This window comes from Lithobates pipiens, unplaced genomic scaffold (assembly GCF_037356315.1).
Source record: "Lithobates pipiens isolate NorthernLeopardFrog02 unplaced genomic scaffold, aLitPip1_a1.2 Scaffold_3, whole genome shotgun sequence".
Lineage (NCBI taxonomy): Eukaryota > Metazoa > Chordata > Amphibia > Anura > Ranidae > Lithobates > Lithobates pipiens.
This window is the reverse complement of record NW_027507790.1, coordinates 283,253,313-283,279,935: the sequence shown is the minus strand read 5'-3', so window position 1 is coordinate 283,279,935 and position 26,623 is coordinate 283,253,313. Positions and strand designations below refer to the sequence as shown.

General features: G+C 45.8%; 1 protein-coding gene across 1 annotated transcript in view; it reads left to right on the top strand.

Moving 5' to 3' along the window:
- Window positions 1–388: 388 nt before the first annotated feature.
- The window catches only part of LOC143941198 (RNA-binding protein Nova-2-like), a 55,638-nt gene continuing 29,403 nt past the window's right edge, over window positions 389–26,623 (top strand). Inside the window, exons 1-2 of the mRNA XM_077463233.1 lie at window positions 389–942; window positions 22,037–22,180. Coding sequence (XP_077319359.1) covers window positions 789–942; window positions 22,037–22,180 — 298 coding nt within the window. The 5' untranslated portion in view covers window positions 389–788. The remainder of the gene's footprint in view (window positions 943–22,036; window positions 22,181–26,623) is intronic.

Sequence of the window (26,623 nt, the reverse complement as noted above, 5' to 3'; positions counted from 1 at the left end):
TAATACTACTATCCCGATATCCGGGGGGACCCCTCTAGAGGAATACTGGTAATAATACTACTATCCCGATATCAAGGGGGGACCCCTCTAGAGGAATACTGGTAATAATACTACTATCCCGATATCCAGGGGACCCCTCTAGAGGAATACTGATAATAATACTACTATCCCGATATCCGGGGGGACCCCTCTAGGGGACTATCCCAGGGGTATATCCTCCCACACAATACACACAGACATGCAGAATGGAGGTGGCTCTTAGCCCTCCCCCCGTCCATGCTCGGGCCCCTCTGGGGTGACAGGTGCACTTGCTCCTCTCTCCTCCCTATCACATTGGAGGGGTGTGTATAGAGGGGCGGCTGGGGATTCGGTGCTCCTGACGTCACCCTTCCTCTCCTTTGTACAGAGATGCTAATCATCATCTGGCTTCATCCAATCCTCAGACATTTCATCTCCTTAGATTTATTCTAAGGGGGGATCAGAGAGAGCCCCCCAATCCCTTCCCCAATAATCTGCACATCCAGCCTGTCCCCACCCCCGCCTCATCCTCTCTCCTCTCCCCTCATATCCCATTTCCTTCCTCCTTTTGTATTTCACCATTCCTGACTTTTTGTTCAGAGCGGTGGGGGAGGGATATATTGATGAGAAGGCAGCAATAAGGAGATCTGTGAGGACAGCCAGTCTATAAGATCTGCTGGTATTAATGGGATTGTGAGCCCCCCACCCCCACCTCCTCCTTCTCTTCTCTGCTTTCTCTCATTCTGACAGTCATTGCATTGAGGGACATCATGGCTGGAGGCTCTGTCCAGCAAAATGCCTCCTATCCACCTTCGCAGCATCAGCAGCAGTCTCCACCGATGGAGACCGAGGGATCCGACTCCCGCAAGAGACCCCTGGAGACCCCCACAGAGGCTTCCAGCACCAAGAGGTCCAACACAGCCGGTAAGTGGGAGATGTGTGGGGTGGGGGTGTATAATGGGGAGCGTTGGGTGGAAGCAGGAGATGGCCCTGGACCTGATGGGTTGTCATCTCAGGAAAGGATTTCTATGGTCATTCGGTGGAGGGTTGTCAGGAAAGGATTTCTATGGTCATTCGGTGGAGGGTTGTCAGGAAAGGATTTCTATGGTCATTTGGTGGAGGGTTGTCAGGAAAGGATTTCTATGGTCATTTGGTGGAGGGTTGTCAGGAAAGGATTTCTATGGTCATTTGGTGGAGGGTCCAGGAAAGGATTTCTATGGTCATTTGGTGGAGGGTTGTCAGGAAAGGATTTCTATGGTCATTCGGTGGAGGGTTGTCAGGAAAGGATTTCTATGGTCATTCGGTGGAGGGTTGTCAGGAAATGATTTCTATGGTCATTTGGTGGAGGGTTGTCAGGAAAGGATTTCTATGGTCATTTGGTGGAGGGTTGTCAGGAAAGGATTTCTATGGTCATTTGGTGGAGGGTTGTCAGGAAAGGATTTCTATGGTCATTCGGTGGAGGGTTGTCAGGAAAGGATTTCTATGGTCATTTGGTGGAGGGTTGTCAGGAAAGGATTTCTATGGTCATTCGGTGGAGGGTTGTCAGGAAAGGATTTCTATGGTCATTCGGTGGAGGGTTGTCAGGAAATGATTTCTATGGTCATTTGGTGGAGGGTTGTCAGGAAAGGATTTCTATGGTCATTTGGTGGAGGGTTGTCAGGAAAGGATTTCTATGGTCATTTGGTGGAGGGTTGTCAGGAAAGGATTTCTATGGTCATTTGGTGGAGGGTCCAGGAAAGGATTTCTATGGTCATTTGGTGGAGGGTTGTCAGGAAAGGATTTCTATGGTCATTCGGTGGAGGGTTGTCAGGAAAGGATTTCTATGGTCATTTGGTGGAGGGTTGTCAGGAAAGGATTTCTATGGTCATTCGGTGGAGGGTTGTCAGGAAATGATTTCTATGGTCATTTGGTGGAGGGTTGTCAGGAAAGGATTTCTATGGTCATTCGGTGGAGGGTTGTCAGGAAAGGATTTCTATGGTCATTCGGTGGAGGGTTGTCAGGAAAGGATTTCTATGGTCATTTGGTGGAGGGTCCAGGAAAGGATTTCTATGGTCATTTGGTGGAGGGTCCAGGAAAGGATTTCTATGGTCATTTGGTGGAGGGTCCAGGAAAGGATTTCTATGGTCATTTGGTGGAGGGTCCAGGAAAGGATTTCTATGGTCATTTGGTGGAGGGTCCAGGAAAGGATTTCTATGGTCATTCGGTGGAGGGTCCAGGAAAGGATTTCTATGGTCATTTGGTGGAGGGTTGTCAGGAAAGGATTTCTATGGTCATTTGGTGGAGGGTTGTCAGGAAAGGATTTCTATGGTCATTCGGTGGAGGGTTGTCAGAAAAGGATTTCTATGGTCATTTGGTGGAGGGTTGTCAGGAAAGGATTTCTATGGTCATTCGGTGGAGGGTTGTCAGGAAAGGATTTCTATGGTCATTCGGTGGAGGGTTGTCAGGAAAGGATTTCTATGGTCATTCGGTGGAGGGTTGTCAGGAAAGGATTTCTATGGTCATTCGGTGGAGGGTTGTCAGGAAAGGATTTCTATGGTCATTCGGTGGAGGGTTGTCAGGAAAGGATTTCTATGGTCATTCGGTGGAGGGTTGTCAGGAAAGGATTTCTATGGTCATTCGGTGGAGGGTTGTCAGGAAAGGATTTCTATGGTCATTCGGTGGAGGGTTGTCAGGAAAGGATTTCTATGGTCATTCGGTGGAGGGTTGTCAGGAAAGGATTTCTATGGTCATTCGGTGGAGGGTTGTCAGGAAAGGATTTCTATGGTCATTCGGTGGAGGGTTGTCAGGAAAGGATTTCTATGGTCATTTGGTGGAGGGTCCAGGAAAGGATTTCTATGGTCATTTGGTGGAGGGTTGTCAGGAAAGGATTTCTATGGTCATTTGGTGGAGGGTTGTCAGGAAAGGATTTCTATGGTCATTTGGTGGAGGGTTGTCAGGAAAGGATTTCTATGGTCATTTGGTGGAGGGTTGTCAGGAAAGGATTTCTATGGTCATTTGGTGGAGGGTTGTCAGGAAAGGATTTCTATGGTCATTTGGTGGAGGGTTGTCAGGAAAGGATTTCTATGGTCATTTGGTGGAGGGTTGTCAGGAAAGGATTTCTATGGTCATTTGGTGGAGGGTCCAGGAAAGGATTTCTATGGTCATTTGGTGGAGGGTCCAGGAAAGGATTTCTATGGTCATTTGGTGGAGGGTTGTCAGGAAAGGATTTCTATGGTCATTCGGTGGAGGGTCCAGGAAAGGATTTCTATGGTCATTCGGTGGAGGGTCCAGGAAAGGATTTCTATGGTCATTTGGTGGAGGGTCCAGGAAAGGATTTCTATGGTCATTCGGTGGAGGGTCCAGGAAAGGATTTCTATGGTCATTCGGTGGAGGGTCCAGGAAAGGATTTCTATGGTCATTCGGTGGAGGGTCCAGGAAAGGATTTCTATGGTCATTCGGTGGAGGGTCCAGGAAAGGATTTCTATGGTCATTTGGTGGAGGGTTGTCAGGAAAGGATTTCTATGGTCATTTGGTGGAGGGTTGTCAGGAAAGGATTTCTATGGTCATTTGGTGGAGGGTTGTCAGGAAAGGATTTCTATGGTCATTTGGTGGAGGGTTGTCAGGAAAGGATTTCTATGGTCATTTGGTGGAGGGTTGTCAGGAAAGGATTTCTATGGTCATTTGGTGGAGGGTTGTCAGGAAAGGATTTCTATGGTCATTTGGTGGAGGGTTGTCAGGAAAGGATTCCTATGGTCATTCGGTGGAGGGTCCAGGAAAGGATTTCTATGGTCATTCGGTGGAGGGTCCAGGAAAGGATTTCTATGGTCATTCGGTGGGGGGTTCAGGAAAAAGGTCACCGGTAACGCGGTGAGGAGGTGTGATAGGTGACATCAATGGCTGAAGACTTGGGATGGATGAGGCACTATCATCCCTACTGATGAGAACAATGCAGCTGATCCCTGTCAGAGATTTCCATTGTCTAGATAGGACCACAGAGGGCCCTGGATGTCCTGACAATCCCATGCCGGCTTTTAGAGAAAGGGACCCTCCCCGTGATAATAGCCTCCAATGCCCTTCGCTGGCCCGCAGATATAACTGAGCTTGGCAGTTGGCAAATATCTCCCATATTAGTGGAGTGGTCTGTGGACCCCATACCATGTGACTTGAGAGGTCTGTTCTTGATAAGGGGAATGGAGAGGTCCGTTCTAGATGAGGGGAACGGAGAGGTCCGATCTAGATGAGGGGAACGGAGAGGTCCGTTCTAGATGTGGGTATCAGAGAGGTCCGTTCTAGATGTGGGTATCAGAGAGGTCCGTTCTAGATGTGGGTAACAGAGAGGTCCGATCTAGATGTGGGTAACAGAGAGGTCCGTTCTAGATGTGGGGAACGGAGAGGTCCGATCTAGATGAGGGGAACGGAGAGGTCCGTTCTAGATGTGGGTAACAGAGAGGTCCGATCTAGATGTGGGTAACAGAGAGGTCCGTTCTAGATGTGGGGAACGGAGAGGTCCGTTCTAGATGTGAGTAACAGAGAGGTCCGTTCTAGATGTGGGGAACGGAGAGGTCCGTTCTAGATGTGAGTAACAGAGAGGTCCGTTCTAGATGAGGGGAACGGAGAGGTCCGTTCTAGATGAGGGGAACGGAGAGGTCCGATCTAGATGAGGGGAACGGAGAGGTCCGTTCTAGATGAGGGGAACGGAGAGGTCCGTTCTAGATGAGGGGAACGGAGAGGTCCGTTCTAGATGAGGGGAACGGAGAGGTCCGTTCTAGATGAGGGGAACGGAGAGGTCCGTTCTAGATGAGGGGAACGGAGAGGTCCGTTCTAGATGTGAGTAACAGAGAGGTCCGTTCTAGATGTGGGGAACGGAGAGGTCCGTTCTAGATGTGAGTAACAGAGAGGTCCGTTCTAGATGAGGGGAACGGAGAGGTCCGTTCTAGATGAGGGGAACGGAGAGGTCCGTTCTAGATGAAGGGAACGGAGAGGTCCGTTCTAGATGAGGGGAACGGAGAGGTCCGTTCTAGATGTGGGTAACAGAGAGGTCCGTTCTAGATGAGGGGAACGGAGAGGTCCGATCTAGATGTGGGTAACAGAGAGGTCCGTTCTAGATGAGGGGAACGGAGAGGTCCGTTCTAGATGAGGGAACGGAGAGGTCCACTATAGTTGAGGGAAACCGAGAGGCCCATTTCAGATGAGGGGAACCGAGATCCGTTCTAGAAAAGGGGAACTGAGAGGTCCATTCTAGACGAGGGGAACTGAGAGGTCCATTCTAGACGAGGGGAACTGAGAGGTCCATTCTAGACGAGGGGAACTGAGAGGTCCATTCTAGACGTGGGTAACAGAGAGGCCTGTTCTAGATGGGAGTAATGGAGAAGTCTGCTCTGCTCTATTGAGAATGATAATGATAATAGGAAATATACTGTTGGGGAAGCCCCCCACCATGGCGTCAGTGTCGTGTCCTTGGAGGAGGGATGTAGTGGATGGAGAGGCGGAGTCTATGTCTTGTTTTTCTGAATTAAAAATATTTAAACAAAAGAAACCAAAAAAATGACAATAAATAGATGTCATAGCTGCAAAATACACTATAAAAAATAGAGGGTCGGATACAACTATAGTACTGGAGGGCCCAGGGCCTTATAATGTCCCACATTGCTATAAAAGTCCTTTGAAGAATTCTGCCATTACAAAGCAGTCTCACTTCATCTGTTGAATTTTTAATTATAGTTACATAGTAGGTGAGGTTGAAAAAAGTCCATCAAGTACAACCTATGTGTGAGATTATCAGGGGCGGACTGACAACTCATGGGGCTCCCAGGCAATCAGAGATTATGGGACCACACAGTATACACAGACATGTACACACAGTATACACAGACATGTACACACAGTATACACAGACATGTACACACAGTATACACAGACATGTACACACAGTATACACAGACATGTACACACAGTATACACAGACATGTACACACAGTATACACAGACATGTACACAGAGTATACACAGACATGTACACAGAGTATACACAGACATGTACACAGAGTATACACAGACATGTACACACAGTATACACAGACATGTTTCTATTGGCTGAGAAGGAACTGGAGAGGAACCAAAAGGATGTCGGTAAAGGACATTTCAGAGACAGATGTAAAATAAACTTTTACATACTGTCCCTTGTTTTACTGAGGCTGGCAACCCTGATGGAGCCCCCTAGTGGCCCAGGGCCCTCGGGCAGTGCCCGAGTGGCCAAATGGTCAGTCCGCCCCTGGAGATTATATGTCAGTATTACATTGTATATCCTGTATGTTGTGATCGTTCAGGTGATTATCTAATAGTTTCTTGAAACTATCGATGCCTCCTGCTGAGACCCCCGCCTGTGGAAGGAAATTCCACATCCTTGCCGCTCTTACAGTAAAGAACCCTCTACATAGTTTAAGGTTAAAGCTCTTTTCTTCTAATTTTAATGAGTGGCCACAAGTCTTCTTAAACTCCCTTCCGCAAAAAAGTTTTCCCCCTTTTGTGGGGTTACCAGTCTGGTATTTATATATTTATATATTGTGGGGTCACCAGTCCGGTATTTATATATTGTAGGGTCACCAGTCCAGTATTTGTATATTGTGGGGTCACCAGTCCGGTATTTATATATTGTGGGGTCACCAGTCCGGTATTTATATATTATGGGGTCACCAGTCCGGTATTTATATATTGTGGGGTCACCAGTCTGGTATTTATATAATGAAATCATATCCCCTCTCAGGCGTCTCTTCTCCAGAGAGAATAAGTTCAGAGCTCACAACCTTTCCTCATATCTAATATCCTCCAGACCCTTTATCAGCTTTGTTGCCCTTCTTTGTAGTCGCTCCATTTCCAGTACATCCTTCCTGAGGACTGGTGCCCAGAACTGGACAGTATACTCCAGGTGCGGCCGGACCAGAGTCTTGTAGAGGGGAGAATTATCCTTTTATCTCTGGAGTTGATGCTTTTTAATGACAATATTCTGTTTGCTTTGTTAGCAGCAGCTTGGCATTGCTGAGCCCATCATCTACTAGGACCCCCAGGTCCTTCTCCATCCTAGACCCCCCCAGAGGTTCCCTTCCCCCCAGGTCCTTCTCCATCCTACATCCCCCCAGAGGTTCCCCTCCCCCCAGGTCCTTCTCCATCCTAGATCCCCCCCCAGAGGTTCTCCCCCCAGTCTACAGATTGCATTCAGATTTTTGCCACCCAAATGCATTATTTTACATTTTTCTACATTGAACCTCATTTGCCATGTAGTTGCCCCTCCCCCCATTCATTTGTTCAGATCTTCTTGCAAGGTTTCCACATCCTGCGGAGAAGTTATTGCCCGGCTTAGCTTAGTATCGTCCGCAAATACAGAGATTGAGCTGTTTCCCCCATCCCCATCCTCCAGGTCGTTTATGAACAAATTAAATAGGATTGGTCCCAGCACAGAACCCTGGGGGACCCCACTACCCTCCCCCGACCATTCCCAGTACTCCCCATTTATCACCACCCTCTGAACTCACCCTTGTAGCCAGTTTTCAATCCATCTACTCACCCTATGGTCCATGCCAACCGACCTTACTTTGTACAGTAAACATTTATGGGGAACTGTGTCAAATGCAGATCCAGATACACCACGTCTACGGCCTTCCTTTATCTAGATACACCACGTCTACGGGCCTTCCTTTATCTAGATACACCACGTCTACGGACCTTCCTTTATCTAGATACACCACATCTACGGCCTTCCTTTATCTAGATACATCACGTCTACGGGCCTTCCTTTATCTAGATACACCACATCTACGGGCCTTCCTTTATCTAGATACACCACGTCTACGGGCCTTCCTTTATCTAGATACACCACATCTACGGCCTTCCTTTATCTAGATACACCACGTCTATGGGCCTTCCTTTATCTAGATACACAACGTCTATGGGCCTTCCTTTATCTAGATACACCACATGGGCCTTCCTTTATCTAGATACACCACATGGGCCTTCCTTTATCTAGATACACCATGTCTATGGGCCTTCCTTTATCTAGATACACCACATCTATGGGCCTTCCTTTATCTAGATACACCACGTCTATGGGCCTTCCTTTATCTAGATACACCACGTCTACGGGCCTTCCTTTATCCAGATACACCACGTCTACGGGCCTTCCTTTATCTAGATACACCACGTCTACGGGCCTTCCTTTATCCACATACACCATGTCTATGGACCTTCCTTTATCTAGATACACCACGTCTACAGGCCTTCCTTTATCTAGATACACCACGTCTACAGGCCTTCCGTTATCTAGATACACCACGTCTACGGGCCTTCCTTTATCTAGATACACCACGTCTATGGGCCTTCCTTTATCTAGATACACCACGTCTATGGGCCTTCCTTTATCTAGATACGCCACGTCTACGGGCCTTCCTTTATCCAGATACACCACGTCTACGGGCCTTCCTTTATCTAGATACACCACATCTACGGGCCTTCCTTTATTGGTGCTACATTGGCTTTTCTCCAATCAGCTGGTACTATTCCAGTCTTCCAATTTCTATACTTCAGAGCATTATTTCCAAAACATTCTAAAATCCATCCTATTGTTCATACCCAACGGCATGCTGGTATTTAGCCTGTGTACCCAGCACACTGCCCATTGGTGCCATGGGGATCCCCTTCCCCCTTGTAGACCGTTTAACATGTTCTAAACCAAAGAAAGAAAATGTACCCATGCATTATTTTCACGTATAATGCGTTGCTTGGCCTCGGAGCTTATTAAGCACCACCTTACATCGTACTGTTTTTATAGTCGGGAGTTTTCTACTTTTGGCCATCGAGTTACTATTATTTCATGTTTGATTCTTCCTTTTACATACAATGCCAAGGTGCCTCAATGGGGGCTACATTTTCACCCTCATTGGCAATGGGGGTGGTGGGAAGAGGTCTGTATATTGACTGGTACGGTCCCTATATAGATGGCCGGGCCTTGGTGTGGATTGGCCCCGTCTCTATGATAGGTTCAGTCATCACTCCGTCAGAATTGATTATTTGGATATTACACTTACAGGACACATGGACAATGGCAGGGTAACTACCAAAACCTTCAGAAAGCAATGGACAATGGCAGGGTAACTAAGAAAACCTTCAGAAAGCAATGGACAATGGCAGGGTAACTACCGAAACCTTCAGAAAGCAATGGACAATGGCAGGGTAACTACCAAAACCTTCAGAAAGCAATGGACAATGGCAGGGTAACTACCGAAACCTTCAGAAAGCAATGGACAATGGCAAGGTAACTACCGAAACCTTCAGAAAGCAATGGACAATGGCAGGGTAACTACCGAAACCTTCACAAAGCAATGGACAATGGCAAGGTAACTACCGAAACCTTCAGAATGCAATGGACAATGGCAGGGTAACTACCGAAACCTTCAGAAAGCAATGGACAATGGCAAGGTAACTACCGAAACCTTCAGAAAGCAATGGACAATGGCAGGGTAACTACCGAAACCTTCAGAAAGCAATGGACAATGGCAGGGTAACTACCGAAACCTTCAGAAAGCAATGGACAATGGCAAGGTAACTACCGAAACCTTCAGAAAGCAATGGACAATGGCAGGGTAACTACCGAAACCTTCAGAAAGCAATGGACAATGGCAAGGTAACTATGGAAACCTTCAGAAAGCAATGGACAATGGCAGGGTAACTACCGAAACCTTAAGAAAGCAATGGACAATGGCAAGGTAACTACCGAAACCTTCAGAAAGCAATGGACAATGGCAGGGTAACTACCGAAACCTTCAGAAAGCAATGGACAATGGCAGTGTAACTAAGAAAACCTTCAGAAAGCAATGGACAATGGCAAGGTAACTACCGAAACCTTCAGAATGCAATGGACAATGGCAAGGTAACTACCGAAACCTTCAGAAAGCAATGGACAATGGCAAGGTAACTACCGAAACCTTCAGAAAGCAATGGACAATGGCAGGGTAACTACTGAAAACCTTCAGAAAGCAATGGACAATGGCAGGGTAACTACCGAATCCTTCAGAAAGCAATGGACTGGCAAGGTAACTACTGAAACCTTCAGAAAGCAATGGACAATGGCAGGGTAACTACCAAAACCTTCAAAAAGCAATGGACAATGGCAGGATAACTAAGAAAACCTTCAGAAAGCAATGGACAATGGCAAGGTAACTACCGAAACCTTCAGAAAGCAATGGACAATGGCAAGGTAACTACCGAAACCTTCAAAAAGCAATGGACAATGGCAAGGTAACTACCGAAACCTTCAGAAAGCAATGGACAATGGCAAGGTAACTACCGAAAACCTTCAGAAAGCAATGGACAATGGCAAGGTAACTACCGAAACCTTCAAAAAGCAATGGACAATGGCAGGGTAACTACCAAAACCTTCAGAAAGCAATGGACAATGGCAGGGTAACTACGGAAAACCTTCAGAAAGCAATGGACAATGGCAAGGTAACTACCGAAACCTTCAGAAAGCAATGGACAATGGCAGGGTAACTACCAAAACCTTCAAAAAGCAATGGACAATGGCAGGGTAACTAAGAAAACCTTCAGAAAGCAATGGACAATGGCAGGGTAACTACCGAAACCTTCAGAAAGCAATGGACAATGGCAGGGTAACTACCAAAACCTTCAGAAAGCAATGGACTGTCAAGGTAACTACCGAAACCTTCAGAAAGCAATGGACAATGGCAAGGTAACTACCGAAACCTTCAAAAAGCAATGGACAATGGCAGGGTAACTAAGAAAACCTTCAGAAAGCAATGGACAATGGCAAGGTAACTACCGAAACCTTCAGAAAGCAATGGACAATGGCAAGGTAACTACCAAAACCTTCAGAAAGCAATGGACAATGGCAAGGTAACTACCAAAACCTTCAGAAAGCAATGGACAATGGCAGGGTAACTACCAAAACCTTCAGAAAGCAATGGACAATGGCAGGGTAACTACCAAAACCTTCAAAAAGCAATGGACAATGGCAAGGTAACTACCAAAACCTTCAGAAAGCAATGGACAATGGCAGGGTAACTACCGAAACCTTCAGAAAGCAATGGACAATGGCAAGGTAACTACCAAAACCTTCAGAATGCAATGGACAATGGCAGGGTAACTACCGAAACCTTCAGAAAGCAATGGACAATGGCAAGGTAACTACCGAAACCTTCAGAAAGCAATGGACAATGGCAGGGTAACTAATGCCGCGTACACACGAGCGGATTGTATGGCGTACTTAGTCCGTCATACAATCCGACGGACAGTCCGTCGTACTTTCCACTGAACGGACTTGACCACACACGGATACACAAAACAGTCCGTCGAAAGCTTGCGCAATGACGTGTACAGCACGTACGACGGGACTAGAAATAGGAAGTCCAAGACACAGCAAAGCACCCTTCCGCCGTGTAAATCCTTTCTGAGCATGCGCCATTCTTAGTCCGTCGAACTAGCCTACTGACGAGCGGATTGTCCGCTGAAACCAAAGTACGACGGACAGATTTTTGGAAAAAACGAAAATCTTAGTACTCCGGACTGCACGCTGAAAAAGTCCGCTGAAGCCCACACACGAGCGGATTGTCCGCTGAAATGTGTTTCAACGGACTAAGTACGTCAAACAGTTCGACCGTGTGTACGCGGCATAAGAAAACCTTCAGAAAGCAATGGACAATGGCAGGGTAACTACCGAAACCTTCAGAAAGCAATGGACAATGGCAAGGTAACTACCGAAACCTTCAGAAAGCAATGGACAATGGCAGGGTAACTAAGAAAACCTTCAGAAAGCAATGGACAATGGCAGGGTAACTTAGAAAACCTTCAGAAAGCAATGGACAATGGCAAGGTAACTACCGAAACCTTCAGAAAGCAATGGACAATGGCAAGGTAACTACCAAAACCTTCAAAAAGCAATGGACAATGGCAGGGTAACTAAGAAAACCTTCAGAAAGCAATGGACAATGGCAGGGTAACTACCGAAACCTTCAGAATGCAATGGACAATGGCAGGGTAACTACCGAAACCTTATGGTCTGAGCACTGACAGGCTGACCCCCCACCCCTACAACCTCTGCAGCAATGCTGGCAGCACTCATACGTCTATTTCCCAAAGACAACCTCTGGATATGACGCTGAGCACGTGACCTCAACTTCTCTGGTGGACCATGGCGAGGCCTGTTCTGAGGGGAGCCTGTCCTGTTATACCGCTGTATGGTCTTGGCCACCGTGCTGCAGATCAGGTCACATTGATGAGAGGGCCGGGTCATGGCAAGGAGAGATGAAATAGATTTGCTCATGTCTTGATCGATTAGATATATGGATCTTTAAATTGATTAGATCAATGTATCTCTAGATTGATTTGATTAGTGCTACAGATCTCTAGATTGAATGGATCTACTGATGTCTTGATTGATCGGATCTACAGACTTCTAGATAGATTGAATCTAAAGATCTCTAGATTTATTAGATCTACATAACTCTAGATTGATTCGATCTACTGACCTTCTAAATTGGTTAGATCTCTAGACCTTAAGATTGAGTAGATCTAGTGATCTCTTGATTGTATACTGTAAATCTACAGATGTATAGATTGATTAGATATACAAAGCACTAGATTGCATAGATCTACAGACCTCCAGACTAATTGGATCTAAAGACTTCTAGATTGATTGGATCTATGGATCTCTAGAATTATTAAATCCACAGACCTCTAGATCGATTGGATATATGTACCCTCTAGATTGAGTAGACCTACAGACAGGTAGATTGGTTGGATCTATGGAACTCTAGATTGTTAAGGTCCACAGACTTCTGGATTGTTTAAATCTTCAGATCTCTAGGCTGATTACCTCTGCAAACCTCTTGATATGTCTTGATTAATTAGATCTACATATCTCTAGATTGGATCTAGCAACTTCTAGATTGATTGGATCTACAGACCTCCAGACTGAGTAAATCTAGTGATCTCTGATTATATATATCTATGTATGTCTACACTCATTAGATGTACAAAGCACTCGATTGATTAGATCCACAGACCTCTAGATTGATTGGGTTTATGGGTCTCGATATTGATTAGCTCTGCAGATCTCTCGATTGATTGGATCTGTAGACCTCTAGATTTATTGGATCTAATGATGTTTAGATTGACTGAATCTACAGACCTCTAGATTGATTATATTTACAGATTCCTAGATTGATTGGATCTATAGATCTCTGAATTGATTAGCTCTACAGACCTCTAGCTTGATTAGATATAAAGATATCTTGGGGTGTGGCCTAATGCAGCATGTGAACAGACGTCTTTCTTAGCAGCTCCAGGATCCAGGGATGACATCTACTGGGACTTTGGTGCATAGGGAATCGTAAGAAGAAAAAACTCTCGGCCAAGATGAGTATTACCACGTGCCCCTGCCAAGATGGCCGCCGCTCCACTGCTCCGCACCCGTCCCTGGCATGAACACCAGAACTGGTTGGAGAGGAGCACGATCCCTCCCCGTCACCTTCACCTGGGGCCTCCGCTTTTCCGGCACTGCTGTCCCCAACCTCTCCTAGTAATGACGGCATGGAAGACGATGTGCAGCCGGAGCCCACCTTGCTGGATGTCCTTGAGCTCATTAAGGTAAATCACACTGATATTATGTGCAAGGTGGCAGAGCTCAAGCTGGACATAACTATAATGCGCCAGGACATGTATAAGATACGGTACCTGGTCTCCAACACGGAATGCCGCATCAGTGATTTGGAGGACACAGTTAGCCCTGTCCTTCCTGTTATAAAAACCTGTGGCGCTAAAATCAAATCATTGGAGGACAAGGTCGACGATTTGGAAAACTGTCTGCGCAGGAACAATCTGCGCTTCGTGGTTTGAGGGCTCTGATCCGATATCTTTCTGGAGAGCTGGTTCACCCAGGAATTCGGTAAGGACAGTCTATCTCCCTGTTTTGTCCTGTAAAGGGCCCACAGAGTCCCAGGCAGACCACTTCCCGCAGGTAACCCTTCCCACACCATGGTGATTCGTCTCCTCAACTACTGGGACAGGGACTCAATTCTGTGCTCTGCTCTCCTGAAGGGGAGCTTAAAGATCAACAACAGTGTCCCTCTTTCCTGACTACTCCCCAGCTGTCCGCACCTCGAGGGCCAAGTACCAACATGTCAAGCAAAAATTGAGGGAGAAAACCATCCAATATTCCATGTTACTTCCTGTCACATTGAGGGTTATCTACCAAGGACTGGTGCACTTCTTCCAAATCCCTGCAAATGCTCTCTCCTGGCTTGAATCCTTGCAACAGCCTGTTCCTCTGTCTGACCCGGCACCTGAAACCTGATTGGTGCTCTCCCTCTGGTATATTGTTTTGCCTTTTTTATCCCAGCTTCTGGAATCACTGGTGGGGCATGTATCTACATTTTTTGTTGTCTTGTCATGAGGATAAATATCCCCATCTGGGAGACTATGTTGCTACTGCTCGTTTAATCTTCGATCACTGACTGATCCAACGTTTGTTCATTGATTAGGGCTGTATTGGCCATGTTCCCTGCATATGCTTGCTATTCAAGCATGCCTCCTTGTTTCTGGAGCAGGGCAGGGGTTACATTTTGGTTTTGGTTTCTACTACAAATGTCTATTCTTACTATGACTTTAATGACGGTTGGTATGAATGTTGTGTGTATGTGTGTGCTTGTTTTTCATCATGGCTCCTCCTCCTTCGGGGGGTTTGCAGCCGTGCGGAGTGCTATAGACAGCTCAAGGTGCTGATTGCCCTACCCTTCTTTTGCTTGGTTTCATTTTCTATATTTTATCATTTCTCAAGTCACGTGTATCTCCTGGAATGTGCAGGGATTCATTTCCAAATTTGAAAGGATCTATTTGACCTGAAGGTACATAAACCTCATATACTGTGGCTGCAGGAAATGCACCTAATGGGGGTCCAAGGTCCTCGCCCTCATTAAACATTGGGTAATGCATGGGTACCACGCCACCTATTCCAATTATGCTCGGGAGTGTCCATTTTAATACGGAAAGGTCTCCCCTTTTCATGTGACTGGATTGTTTTGGATCCTAAGGGCCGATATATCTTTTTCCAGTGCACAGTATACACCATGCCATTACTGATAGTGGTGGTATATTCCCCCCCCCCCCCCCCCCATCACGGCTGCAATCTTCACAGAGTTAAGTGTTATTGTCTGGGACTTCAACTCGGTACTTGACCCATGTCTGGACCGATTAAGGCCTCTCCAATATGAATCCACTTCCTTAAGCTATATTGACCTATGGCGACAAAAAATCCCACAGTTAGGACTTACTCATGCCAATCTCAATCTATGCCCGGGGATTCCAGATCTGGTCTCCTATATACAGACAATCTCCTATTTAAATCAGACAATATCTGACCACTCTGCCCTGTGTGTAGAACTACTGTTAGGACATAGGCCCTACTTTAACAGTAGAAGCTCTGTCCCCTCTGGATATCCCCCACTAGCTTTCAGGAACCCATGTGGCAGGACACGTCCCACTACTGGAGGGACAATGCCGGGTCCTCATCCACAGGCCTCACATGGGACGCCTTTAAGGCAACTGTGCGGGGCTCCTATATCTCTCACATCACTAGGCATAGGAAATCTTCGGACCCTGGAGTCGGCTAGGGCCCAATATACTGCTCTCCCCACACCGGACTTCCATGGTGTCCTGGTGGGGGCACATAAAGCACTGGATCTCCACAGGGTGGACACAACTCATAGGCAACAACTCTATTTGTCTGCTAGGTTACACGAACATAGTGGAAAAAATGGTAAGATGCTGGCCTATCTTTCTCACATGGAATACACAAATAGATCCATACCACAAATCCAATTACCAGATGGTTCGGTTTCATCGGATCCTCTGACCATAAACCAGGCATTCAAGTCCTTCTATGAATGCCTATATTCAGACCCCCCCAGTCAGTGGGTCCATCCAGTTCCCTGCATTGGAGGACTCTCACAAACTTATTTTGGATAACCCCTGACGATTGAGGAAATTACAGAGGCCATATACTCTCTCCCCTCTAACAAGACTCCAGGGTTAGACGGTCTGCCTGCTGAATGGTACAAGAACTATGCAGAAGAGTTGGCACAGAAACGCCATTCTCTGTTCGGACAGGTACTAGAGGAGGGGGAGCTTCCTGCCTCCATGTGTGAAACCCTAATTGTAGTGTTGCCCAAACCCAAGAAAGACAAATTGTTATGTGGTTCCTACCGTCCAATCTAACTATTAAATAGTGATGTTAAAGTGCTAGCTAAACTCTTAGCTATAAGACTACTAAAGGTTATTCTTCACCTTATCCACCGGGACCAGACTGGGTTCATGCCTGGAAAGAGTACATACAACAATATTCGTCGCCTTTATTTGCATATTCACAGGGCAGCCATTGACCAAAAAAGTGGACTGGTGCTATCAGTGGATGTGCTGAAAGCCTTTAATATGGCTAACTGGTCCTTTCTTTGGCAAACTATGCACTGCATGGGCATTAGCCCCCAGTACATTAAATGGGTCCACCTGCTCTACACTAACCCTGGGGCTAGGGTATGTACTAACAAGGATGTATCTGATGCTTTTTCCCTGCAGAGGGGAACAAGGCAGGGCTGCCAGCTTTTGCCGCTCCTGTTTGCGCTGGCAATAGAGCCCCGTGGTCTGGTGGTGCGACAGACGATGGCGGCAGGTGGCATCTGTTATGGGGAGCTGTCTGAAAAGATCTCCCTCTATGCAGACAATGCCCTCATATATTTAGATGGCTGAGAACAGTCCCTTAAGTCCCTGCAGGACATTGTGGAGGAATTTGGGAGGGTCTCCGGGCTACGTGTTGGCTGGGACAAATCTGTGGCATTTCCTATTGGCCCCAACCTAGATTATACCTACCTTCTCAATCCAAACTGACCATCCAGCCCACATTTAGATATTTAGGGATTTATAAAAATGCAGACCTATACACTTTTGAATCCCTTAATATAACCCCAATTATTACTCACATGGAGACTAGGTGCACCTGGACCTCCTTGCCCCCCAATCTGTTTGTCCGTGTGAACATTTTTAAAATTATATACTTACCAAAATATTTATATATTTTCTGGGCATCCCCAGTTTTTCTGTATCCACCTTCCTCTGGCAGGGGAAACAGCTGATGGTGGATTGGCCTGCCCAAATTTACAGCACTATTTTCTAGCATCCCAACTTACCTATGTCCACGACTGGCTCCTGGAGACCTCCCCGTCCTGCTCCACTGCTCTGCTGACTGCACTATGTGGCTCTAGAGCCTCACTAGTAGATGCACTACACAAGTCTGTGCCCAAACGCTGCTCTCAAGGCTCTCCGATAGATGTTAGTTGGCTGGCCTGGTATGAGGGCAACAAGGTAATAACAAATTCAGACGTGGTGTCTCCCAATGCCCCCTTGTGGCACATCCCCATTTTCTCAGAGCTCTTGGGCCACCCGGACTCCCTGTGGTGGACACAACTCGGTGTCACCCATGCCTCCCACATTTTCGTCACCAACGTATTCGCTTCCTTTGAGGAGTTGAAGGCAAGGTGTGGTGTGACTAATAAATTATTTTTCAAATATCTTTTGTTGCGTCATGCCATCCGCGCACAGTTCGCGGGTCTAACCTAGGTGATCCCTGAATCACCGCTAGAGATACTCCTGCCATATCCAAAAATTGAGAAACTGGTTACGACTGTTTATTCTCACCTCCAGTTGGCCGCAGTTAACCCCTTCCAACTGGCTCAATGGAAATGGTAGGTTGTGATTCCTGGGCTGTCCGAGGAGGGGTGGGAGGAGGCCTCGGGAATCTGCTTCCAGGACCTTATTGGGTCCAATGATCAATATACCCAGTTTAAATTCATACACCAGTTGCATTACACTCCAGCCAGGTTGGCCTGAATGGGGGTTGATTCTGCAGCAACCTGTCCCAGATATGGGTCTAAAGATATGGAGTACTTGCATACGTTTTGGTCCTGTTGTGCTCTATTGGCATATTGGAAGGACAAATTTTATTTTTTTGATAACAACTTACACTCACCATTACCTGATACTCCTGAAGTGGGTCTACTTGGTGTGTTGAAAAACTTTATACACAGGACCCATGCTCGCACTCTTGTGCCTATATTATTATTCTATGCCAGTAAACAATTTTTTTTGCAATGGAAGAATGCCTCTGCTCCGGATATTCAAGCATTTTATTGCATGGTGCATAAAGTTGTACCCATCTTCAAACTTATATACAATGGCAGAGCCTGGCCAAAGAAGTTTAATAAGGTCCGGCAACCCTGGATTGATATTGCTGATTCCTTCTGGAGTGACACTCCGCTCTCCCAATAGTAATGGGTAACGGACTTCTGCTTAAGTTATTGTGTCCTTAGAACACCGGGCATCCGGGTTGATGGCCCCATGACCCTTCAATCAGACCGGCAGGGAGGGGGTGGTGAGGCCTGAGTAAAGTTGCACGTCGTAGTGTGTGAAGGAGAATGGACGCCTTATACCGTTGGGAGCAATTTAAAGTACTGGTTTTGGGCCCTACGTGGTCCTCATACATGTAAAAAGCCTGTCAAAACTTTATATGGAAAACCAATAAATATAAAAAAAAGATATAAAGATATCTTGATTGATTTGATGTATGGATCACTAGTTTGATTACATCTATTGACCTCTATATTGATTGGATGCAGCGGTCTCTTGATTATATACTGTAGGTCCATGGATGTCGGTATTGATTAGATCTATCGTTATCTAGATTGATTGGATGGATTGATCTGTGTGGGATCAGACTTGTACAAATGTCAATCAAATGAGAAAACATTTTAGATTTACCCATTTTTTCCACCCAGTCATTCTTTCCATTTCTTATATTTAAATATGATGTATTTTCAGAAAGCAGAGACCGTGGACAATACAATTGTGGTAGTTGACATTTTGTATGCTACACGATATTAGTGTTTATTAAATGTCATTTTTCAATAAAAAATACACTTAAACTAATTTGTAGGTCAGACAGGCACAATATATTACCTAATTTTTGGTCAAATATAAAAGATGAGGTTGCTCGGAGTAAACAGATAGTAAACATGGCGAGCCGTAGATTTGCATACAGCTGAGAAATGGCGACTTCGGTGCCGACAATTCTGCATTGCCGTCACTTTTAAAGCCTTTACAGGTCATCAGTTTAGAGGTAAGTGAATGACAGGCTGAGAATTATTCCTCTCTGGCGTTTGCGGAAATAGGTCATGTGTAATGAAATCATCATGTCTGTAGCCCCACTGCGTGCATTTATGTCCTTATCTATATGGATGTGGGGGAGGAGACCTATTTTTTTATATGTTACTTTATTTTTATTTCAATGTTGTCACTATCACATAGGGCACCAATAGCATAGAGAAAAGACAGGTTCTCTTTACTGAGACAGCATGGGTTCCCCTGCCCTCCAATAGCTTCATCCTCAGCCATAGTGACCAGAGAATATGACAGGCAAACCCAGATGTGATGTAATGCCACCAATTCCGAGGACATTCACCAGCTGGGAAACCAGCAACCAATTGTTCACCTATCTCCATTCCATCAATTGTTCACCTATCTCCTTCCATCAATTGTTCACCTATCTCCATTCCATCAATTGTTCACCTATCTCCATTCCATCAATTGTTCACCTATCTCCATTCCATCAATTGTTCACCTATCTCCTTCCATCAATTGTTCACCTATCTCCTTCCATCAATTGTTCACCTATCTATTTCCATCAATTGCTCACCTATCTCCTTCCATCAATTGCTCACCTATCTCCTTCCATCAATTGCTCACCTATCTCCTTCCATCAATTGTTCACCTATCTCCTTCCATCAATTGTTCACCTATCTCCTTCCATCAATTGTTCACCTATCTATTTCCATCAATTGCTCACCTATCTCCTTCCATCAATTGTTCACCTATCTCCTTCCATCAATTGTTCACCTATCTCCTTCCATCAATTGTTCACCTATCTATTTCCATCAATTGCTCACCTATCTCCTTCCATCAATTGCTCACCTATCTCCTTCCATCAATTGCTCACCTATCTCCTTCCATCAATTGTTCACCTATCTCCTTCCATCAATTGTTCACCTATCTCCATTCCATCAATTGCTCACCTATCTCCTTCCATCAATTGTTCACCTATCTCCATTCCATCAATTGTTCACCTATCTCCTTCCATCAATTGCTCACCTATCTCCTTCCATCAACTGCTCACCTATCTCCTTCCATCAATTGTTCACCTATCTCCATTCCATCAATTGTTCACCTATCTCCTTCCATCAATTGCTCACCTATCTCCTTCCATCAATTGTTCACCTATCTCCTTCCATCAATTGCTCACCTATCTCCTTCCATCAATTGTTCACCTATCTCCTTCCATCAACTGCTCACCTATCTCCTTCCATCAATTGTTCACCTATCTCCATTCCATCAATTGCTCACCTATCTCCTTCCATCAATTGTTCACCTATCTCCATTCCATCAATTGTTCACCTATCTCCATTCCATCAATTGTTCACCTATCTCCATTCCATCAATTGTTCACCTATCTCCTTCCAACAATTGCTCACCTATCTCCATTCCATCAATTGTTCACCTATCTCCTTCCAACAATTGCTCACCTATCTCCATTCCATCAATTGCTCACCTATCTCCTTCCATCAATTGTTCACCTATCTCCTTCCATCAATTGCTCACCTATCTCCTTCCATCAATTGTTCACCTATCTCCTTCCATCAATTGTTCACCTATCTCCTTCCATCAATTGTTCACCTATCTATTTCCATCAATTGCTCACCTATCTCCTTCCATCAATTGTTCACCTATCTCCTTCCATCAATCGCTCACCTATCTCCTTCCATCAATTGTTCCCCTATCTCCTTCCATCAATTGTTCACCTATCTCCTTCCATCAATTGCTCACCTATCTCCTTCCATCAACTGCTCACCTATCTCCTTCCATCAATTGTTCACCTATCTCCATTCCATCAATTGTTCACCTATCTCCTTCCATCAATTGTTCACCTATCTCCTTCCATCAATTGCTCACCTATCTCCTTCCATCAATTGTTCACCTATCTCCTTCCATCAATTGCTCACCTATCTCCTTCCATCAATTGTTCACCTATCTCCTTCCATCAATTGCTCACCTATCTCCTTCCATCAATTGTTCACCTATCTCCTTCCATCAATTGCTCACCTATCTCCTTCCATCAATTGTTCACCTATCTCCTTCCATCAATTGTTCACCTATCTCCATTCCATCAATTGTTCACCTATCTCCTTCCAACAATTGTTCACCTATCTCCTTCCATCAATTGTTCACCTATCTCCATTCCATCAATTGTTCACCTATCTCCATTCCATCAATTGTTCACCTATCTCCATTCCAACAATTGTTCACCTATCTCCTTCCATCAATTGCTCACCTATCTCCTTCCATCAATTGTTCACCTATCTCCTTCCAACAATTGCTCACCTATCTCCTTCCATCAACTACTCATCTATCTCCTTCCATCAATTGCTCACCTATCTCCATTACAGTCCCAGGTTTGCAGGTGGGACAGTGGAGACCAGAATACATGGGGGGAGGGGGCAGTATCTTCAGCGGGCTGTGGAAGTGATGGATGGCAATAAACTTCTTCCCACATCATTGCTCCCTATGATACATTGTATATTGTTGCCCCCTATGGAACATTGTATATCGTTGCCCCCTATGGAACATTGTATATCATTGTTCCCTGTGTTACATTGTATATTGTGGCTCCCTGTGTTAAATTTTATATTGTGGTTCCCTGTGGTACATTGTATATTGTGGCTCCCTATGGTACATTGTATATTGTGGCTCCCTATGGTACATTATATATTGTGGCTCCCTGTGGTACATTGTATAATGTGGCTCCTTGTCCTCTCGGTGGTACACAGTAGATTGTTGGTTATGGTGGAATGACATCTCGGCATCTTCTGTCCTGCAGATGACGCAGAACTCTTCCTGAAGGTCCTGATCCCCAGCTATGCCGCCGGTTCCATTATCGGTAAAGGAGGACAGACGATTGTCCAGCTGCAGCGTGAGACGGGTGCCACAGTCAAACTGTCCAAGTCCAAGGACTTCTATCCAGGTGAGAGATCGGCTGTGCCATGGTATAAAATGAAGCCACCAGTCAGTGAACTACCACAAATCTAACACTACAGCCAACAATCAACCAAAATCCTAAGAGCACCTGTCACTTGTTCATTCACGTGACCTAGCGGGCAGAACCAGAATTCCAATATTTGTTGTTTTTATGTCAATGTTTATTCTGGTTCTCGGGCCATATGCCCCACTGACCACTATCGTGGCATTCATCAGAAGAAGAGCAGTTTGTGTGTTGGAAATGGGCACACTATGCACAGGCCAGTACACCACGCCCAACCACATCCCATCATGTCATTGTATCCATGGTACGCTCCCGCCCAACCACATCCCATCATGTTACTGTATCCCTGATCCGCCACGCTCAACCACATCCCATCATTTCACTGTATCCATGGTACACCATGCCCAACCACATCCCACCATGTCACTGTATCCATGATACGCCACGCCCAACCACATCCCATAATTTCACTGTATCCAAGGTACACCACGCCCAACCACATCCCCTCATGTAACTGTATCCATGGCAAGCCACGCCCAACCACACCCCCTCATGTCACTGTATCCATGGTACACCACGCCCAACCACACCCCCTCATGTCACTGTATCCATGGTACACCACGCCCAACCACATCCTATTATGTCGCTGTATCCGTGGTACGCTACATCCAACCACATCCCCTCATTTCACTGTATCCATGGTACACCACACCCAACCACATCCCCTCATGTCACTGTATCCATGGTATGCCACGCCCAACCACATCCCCTCGTGTCACTGTATCCATGGTACACCACACCCAACCACATCCCCTCATGTCACTGTATCCATGGCACACCATGCCCAACCACATCCCCTCATGTCACTGTATCCATGGCACACCATGCCCAACCACATCCCCTCATGTCACTGTATCCATGGTAAGCCACGCTCAAGCACATCCCATCATATCACTGTATCCATGGTATACCACGCCCAAGCACATCCCATCATGTCACTGTATCCATGGTACACCACACCCAACCACATCCCATCATTTCACTGTATCCATGGTACACCACACCCAACCACATCCCATCATGTTAATGTATCCTGGGTGGCTTAACTCCAATGTAAAAATTTATATAAATGCCAAGGAGAAGGCCTTCAAAAAATACAAGGCTGAGGGATCATCATCAGCATTCCAACTTTACAAAGAATGCAACAAGAAATGTAATCAGGGCGGATAAAATAGAACACGAAAGGCTCATAGTGGGGGAGAGTAAAAAAATCACAAGAAATTCTTTAAGTATATAAACTGTAAAAAAGGGAGGACAGACCATATTGGCCCCATAAAGAATGAGGAAGGTTACAAAGGATGGGGAGATGGAGAAGGTATTGAATTTATTCTTCTCCTCAGTCTTCACGAGGGAATCGGGGGGCTTCAGTTACCAAAACTGCAGTGTTTATCCTCCATGACACATCACAGGAAGCCCCTCCATGGTTATCAGAGGGCAGAATTAGAATTAGACTTGGGAAACTTAACATTAATAAATGACCGGGACCGGATTATTATTATTATACAGGATTTATATGGCCCGGACAGTTTGCGCAGCATTAGAGCAGACAGTACAATTACAAATCAATTTAATACAGGAGGATTCAGAGGGCCCTACTCGTTAGAGCTTACAATCTAGGAGACGGCTTGCACCCGAGGGTCCTTAAAGTGAAGGGTCACAGAAAAATGAACCCCCCCCCCCCCCCCCCCGCTGTGTTCTGGGAAACACACAGGTCCCAGAACACAGTGGGGACCAGTTAGGGTGCGCATTGAGGATGGCGGCGGCAGTCGATCGGCTTCGGCTGCTGACATCGCGGGCACCCTGGACAGGTAAGTGTCCATTTATTAAAAGTCAGCAGCTGCAGTATTTGTAGCTGCTGGCTTTTAATATATTTTTTTGAGTGGACCCCCGCTTTAAAGTGATTGTAAATGCTTGTTTTTTTTTTTTTTTTTGAAATAACAAACATCTCAGACTTACCTCCACTGTGCAGCTCATTTTGCACAGAGTGGCCCCCAATCCTTCTTCTGGGGTCCCATGGTGGCTCTTGCGGCTCCTCCCCGCATCATATAATCCCCTAGGAGGAGCATTCTCCTGGGGGGTTACCTTGCGAGCACACTCCCGAGTCCAGCATTTGGCGTCCATAGACACAAATGCCAGACTCGGCCCCACCCCCGGCGCCCACGTCATTGGATTTGGTTGACAGCAGCGGGAGTCAATGGCTGAGCTGCTATCAATCTATCCAATCAAGAGAGGGACAGCACATCTCCACCAAGGGAAATACAGTGCTCAGGTAAGTAAAATGGGGGGCTGGTCATTGCCAGAAGGTTTTTCACCTTAATGCATAGGATGCACGAGGGTTTACAACCCCTTTAAGGAACTCAGTCAAGTAATTGCCAGACCATTGTTCCTAATTTTTACTGACTGGAATGGTACCAGCTGATTGGAGAAAAGCCAATGTAGCACCAATATTTAAAAAGGGCCCAAAATACATCCCTGGGAATTACAGACCAGTCAGCCTAACATCAATAGTATCTAAACTGTTAGAGGGGATGATGAGGGACTATATACAAGATGTTAGTAATGAGAACGGTATCATTAGCAGTAATCAGCATGGATTCATGAAGAATCGTTCTTGCCAAACCAATCTACTAACCTTCTATGAGGAAGTGAGTTCCCATCTAGATAAAGGAAGGCCCGTAGACGTGGTGTATCTAGATAAAGGAAGGCCCGTAGACGTGGTGTATCTGGATAAAGGAAGGCCCGTAGACGTGGTGTATCTGGATAAAGAAAGGCCCGTAGATGTGGTGTATCTATATAAAGGAAGGTCCGTAGACGTGGTGTATCTGGATAAAGGAAGGCCCGTAGATGTGGTGTATCTAGATAAAGGAATGCCCGTAGACGTGGAGTATCTGGATAAAGGAAGGTCCGTAGACATGGTGTATCTAGATAAAGGAAGGCCCGTAGACATGGTGTATCTAGATAAAGGAAGGCCCGTAGACGTGGTGTATCTAGATAAAGGAAGGCCCGTAGATGTGGTGTATCTAGATAAAGGAATGCCCGTAGACGTGGAGTATCTGGATAAAGGAAGGTCCGTAGACATGGTGTATCTAGATAAAGGAAGGCCCGTAGACATGGTGTATCTAGATAAAGGAAGGCCCGTAGACGTGGTGTATCTAGATAAAGGAAGGCCCGTAGACGTGGTGTATCTAGATAAAGGAAGGCCCGTAGACGTGGTGTATCTAGATAAAGGAAGGCCCGTAGACGTGGTGTATCTAGATAAAGGAAGGCCCGTAGACGTGGTGTATCTAGATAAAGGAAGGCCCAGAGACGTGGTGTATGTAGATAAAGGAAGGCCCGTAGATGTGGTGTATCTATATAAAGGAATGTCCGTAGATGTGGTGTATCTGGATAAAGGAAGGCCCGTAGATGTGGTGTATCTAGATAAAGGAAGGCCCGTAGACGTGGAGTATCTGGATAAAGGAAGGCCCGTAGATGTGGTGTATCTAGATAAAGGAAGGCCCGTAGACGTGGTGTATCTAGATAAAGGAAGTCCCATAGACAGGGTGTATCTAGATAAAGGAAGGCCCGTAGACGTGGTGTATCTAGATAAAGGAAGGCCCGTAGACGTGGTGTATCTGGATAAAGGAAGGCCCGTAGACGTGGTGTATCTGGATAAAGGAAGGCTCGTAGAAGTGGTGTATCTAGATAAAGGAAGGCACGTAGACGTGGTGTATCTAGATAAAGGAAGGCCCGTAGACGTGGTGTATCTAGATAAAGGAAGGCCCATAGACGTGGTGTATGTAGATAAAGGAAGGCCCGTAGACGTGGTGTATCTAGATAAAGGAAGGCCCATAGACGTGGTGTATGTAGATAAAGGAAGGCCCGTAGACGTGGTGTATCTAGATAAAGGAAGGCCCATAGACGTGGTGTATGTAGATAAAGGAAGGCCATAGACGTGGTGTATCTAAATAAAGGAAAGCCTGTAGATGTGGTGTATGTAGATAAAGGAAGGCCCATAGACGTGGTGTATCTAGATAAAGGAAGGCCCATAGACGTGGTGTATCTAGATAAAGGAAGGCCCGTAGATGTGGTGTATCTAAATAAAGGAAGGCCCGTAGACGTGGTGTATCTGGATAAAGAAAGGCCCGTAGATGTGGTATATCTAGATAAAGGAAGGTCTGTAGACATGGTGTATCTAGATAAAGGAAGGCCCGTAGATGTGGTGTATCTAGATAAAGGAAGGCCCGTAGATGTGGTGTATCTAGATAAAGGAAGGCCCGTAGACGTGGTGTATCTGGATAAAGGAAGGCCCGTAGATGTGGTGTATCTAGATAAAGGAAGGCCCATAGACGTGGTGTATCTAGATAAAGGAAGGCCTGTAGACGT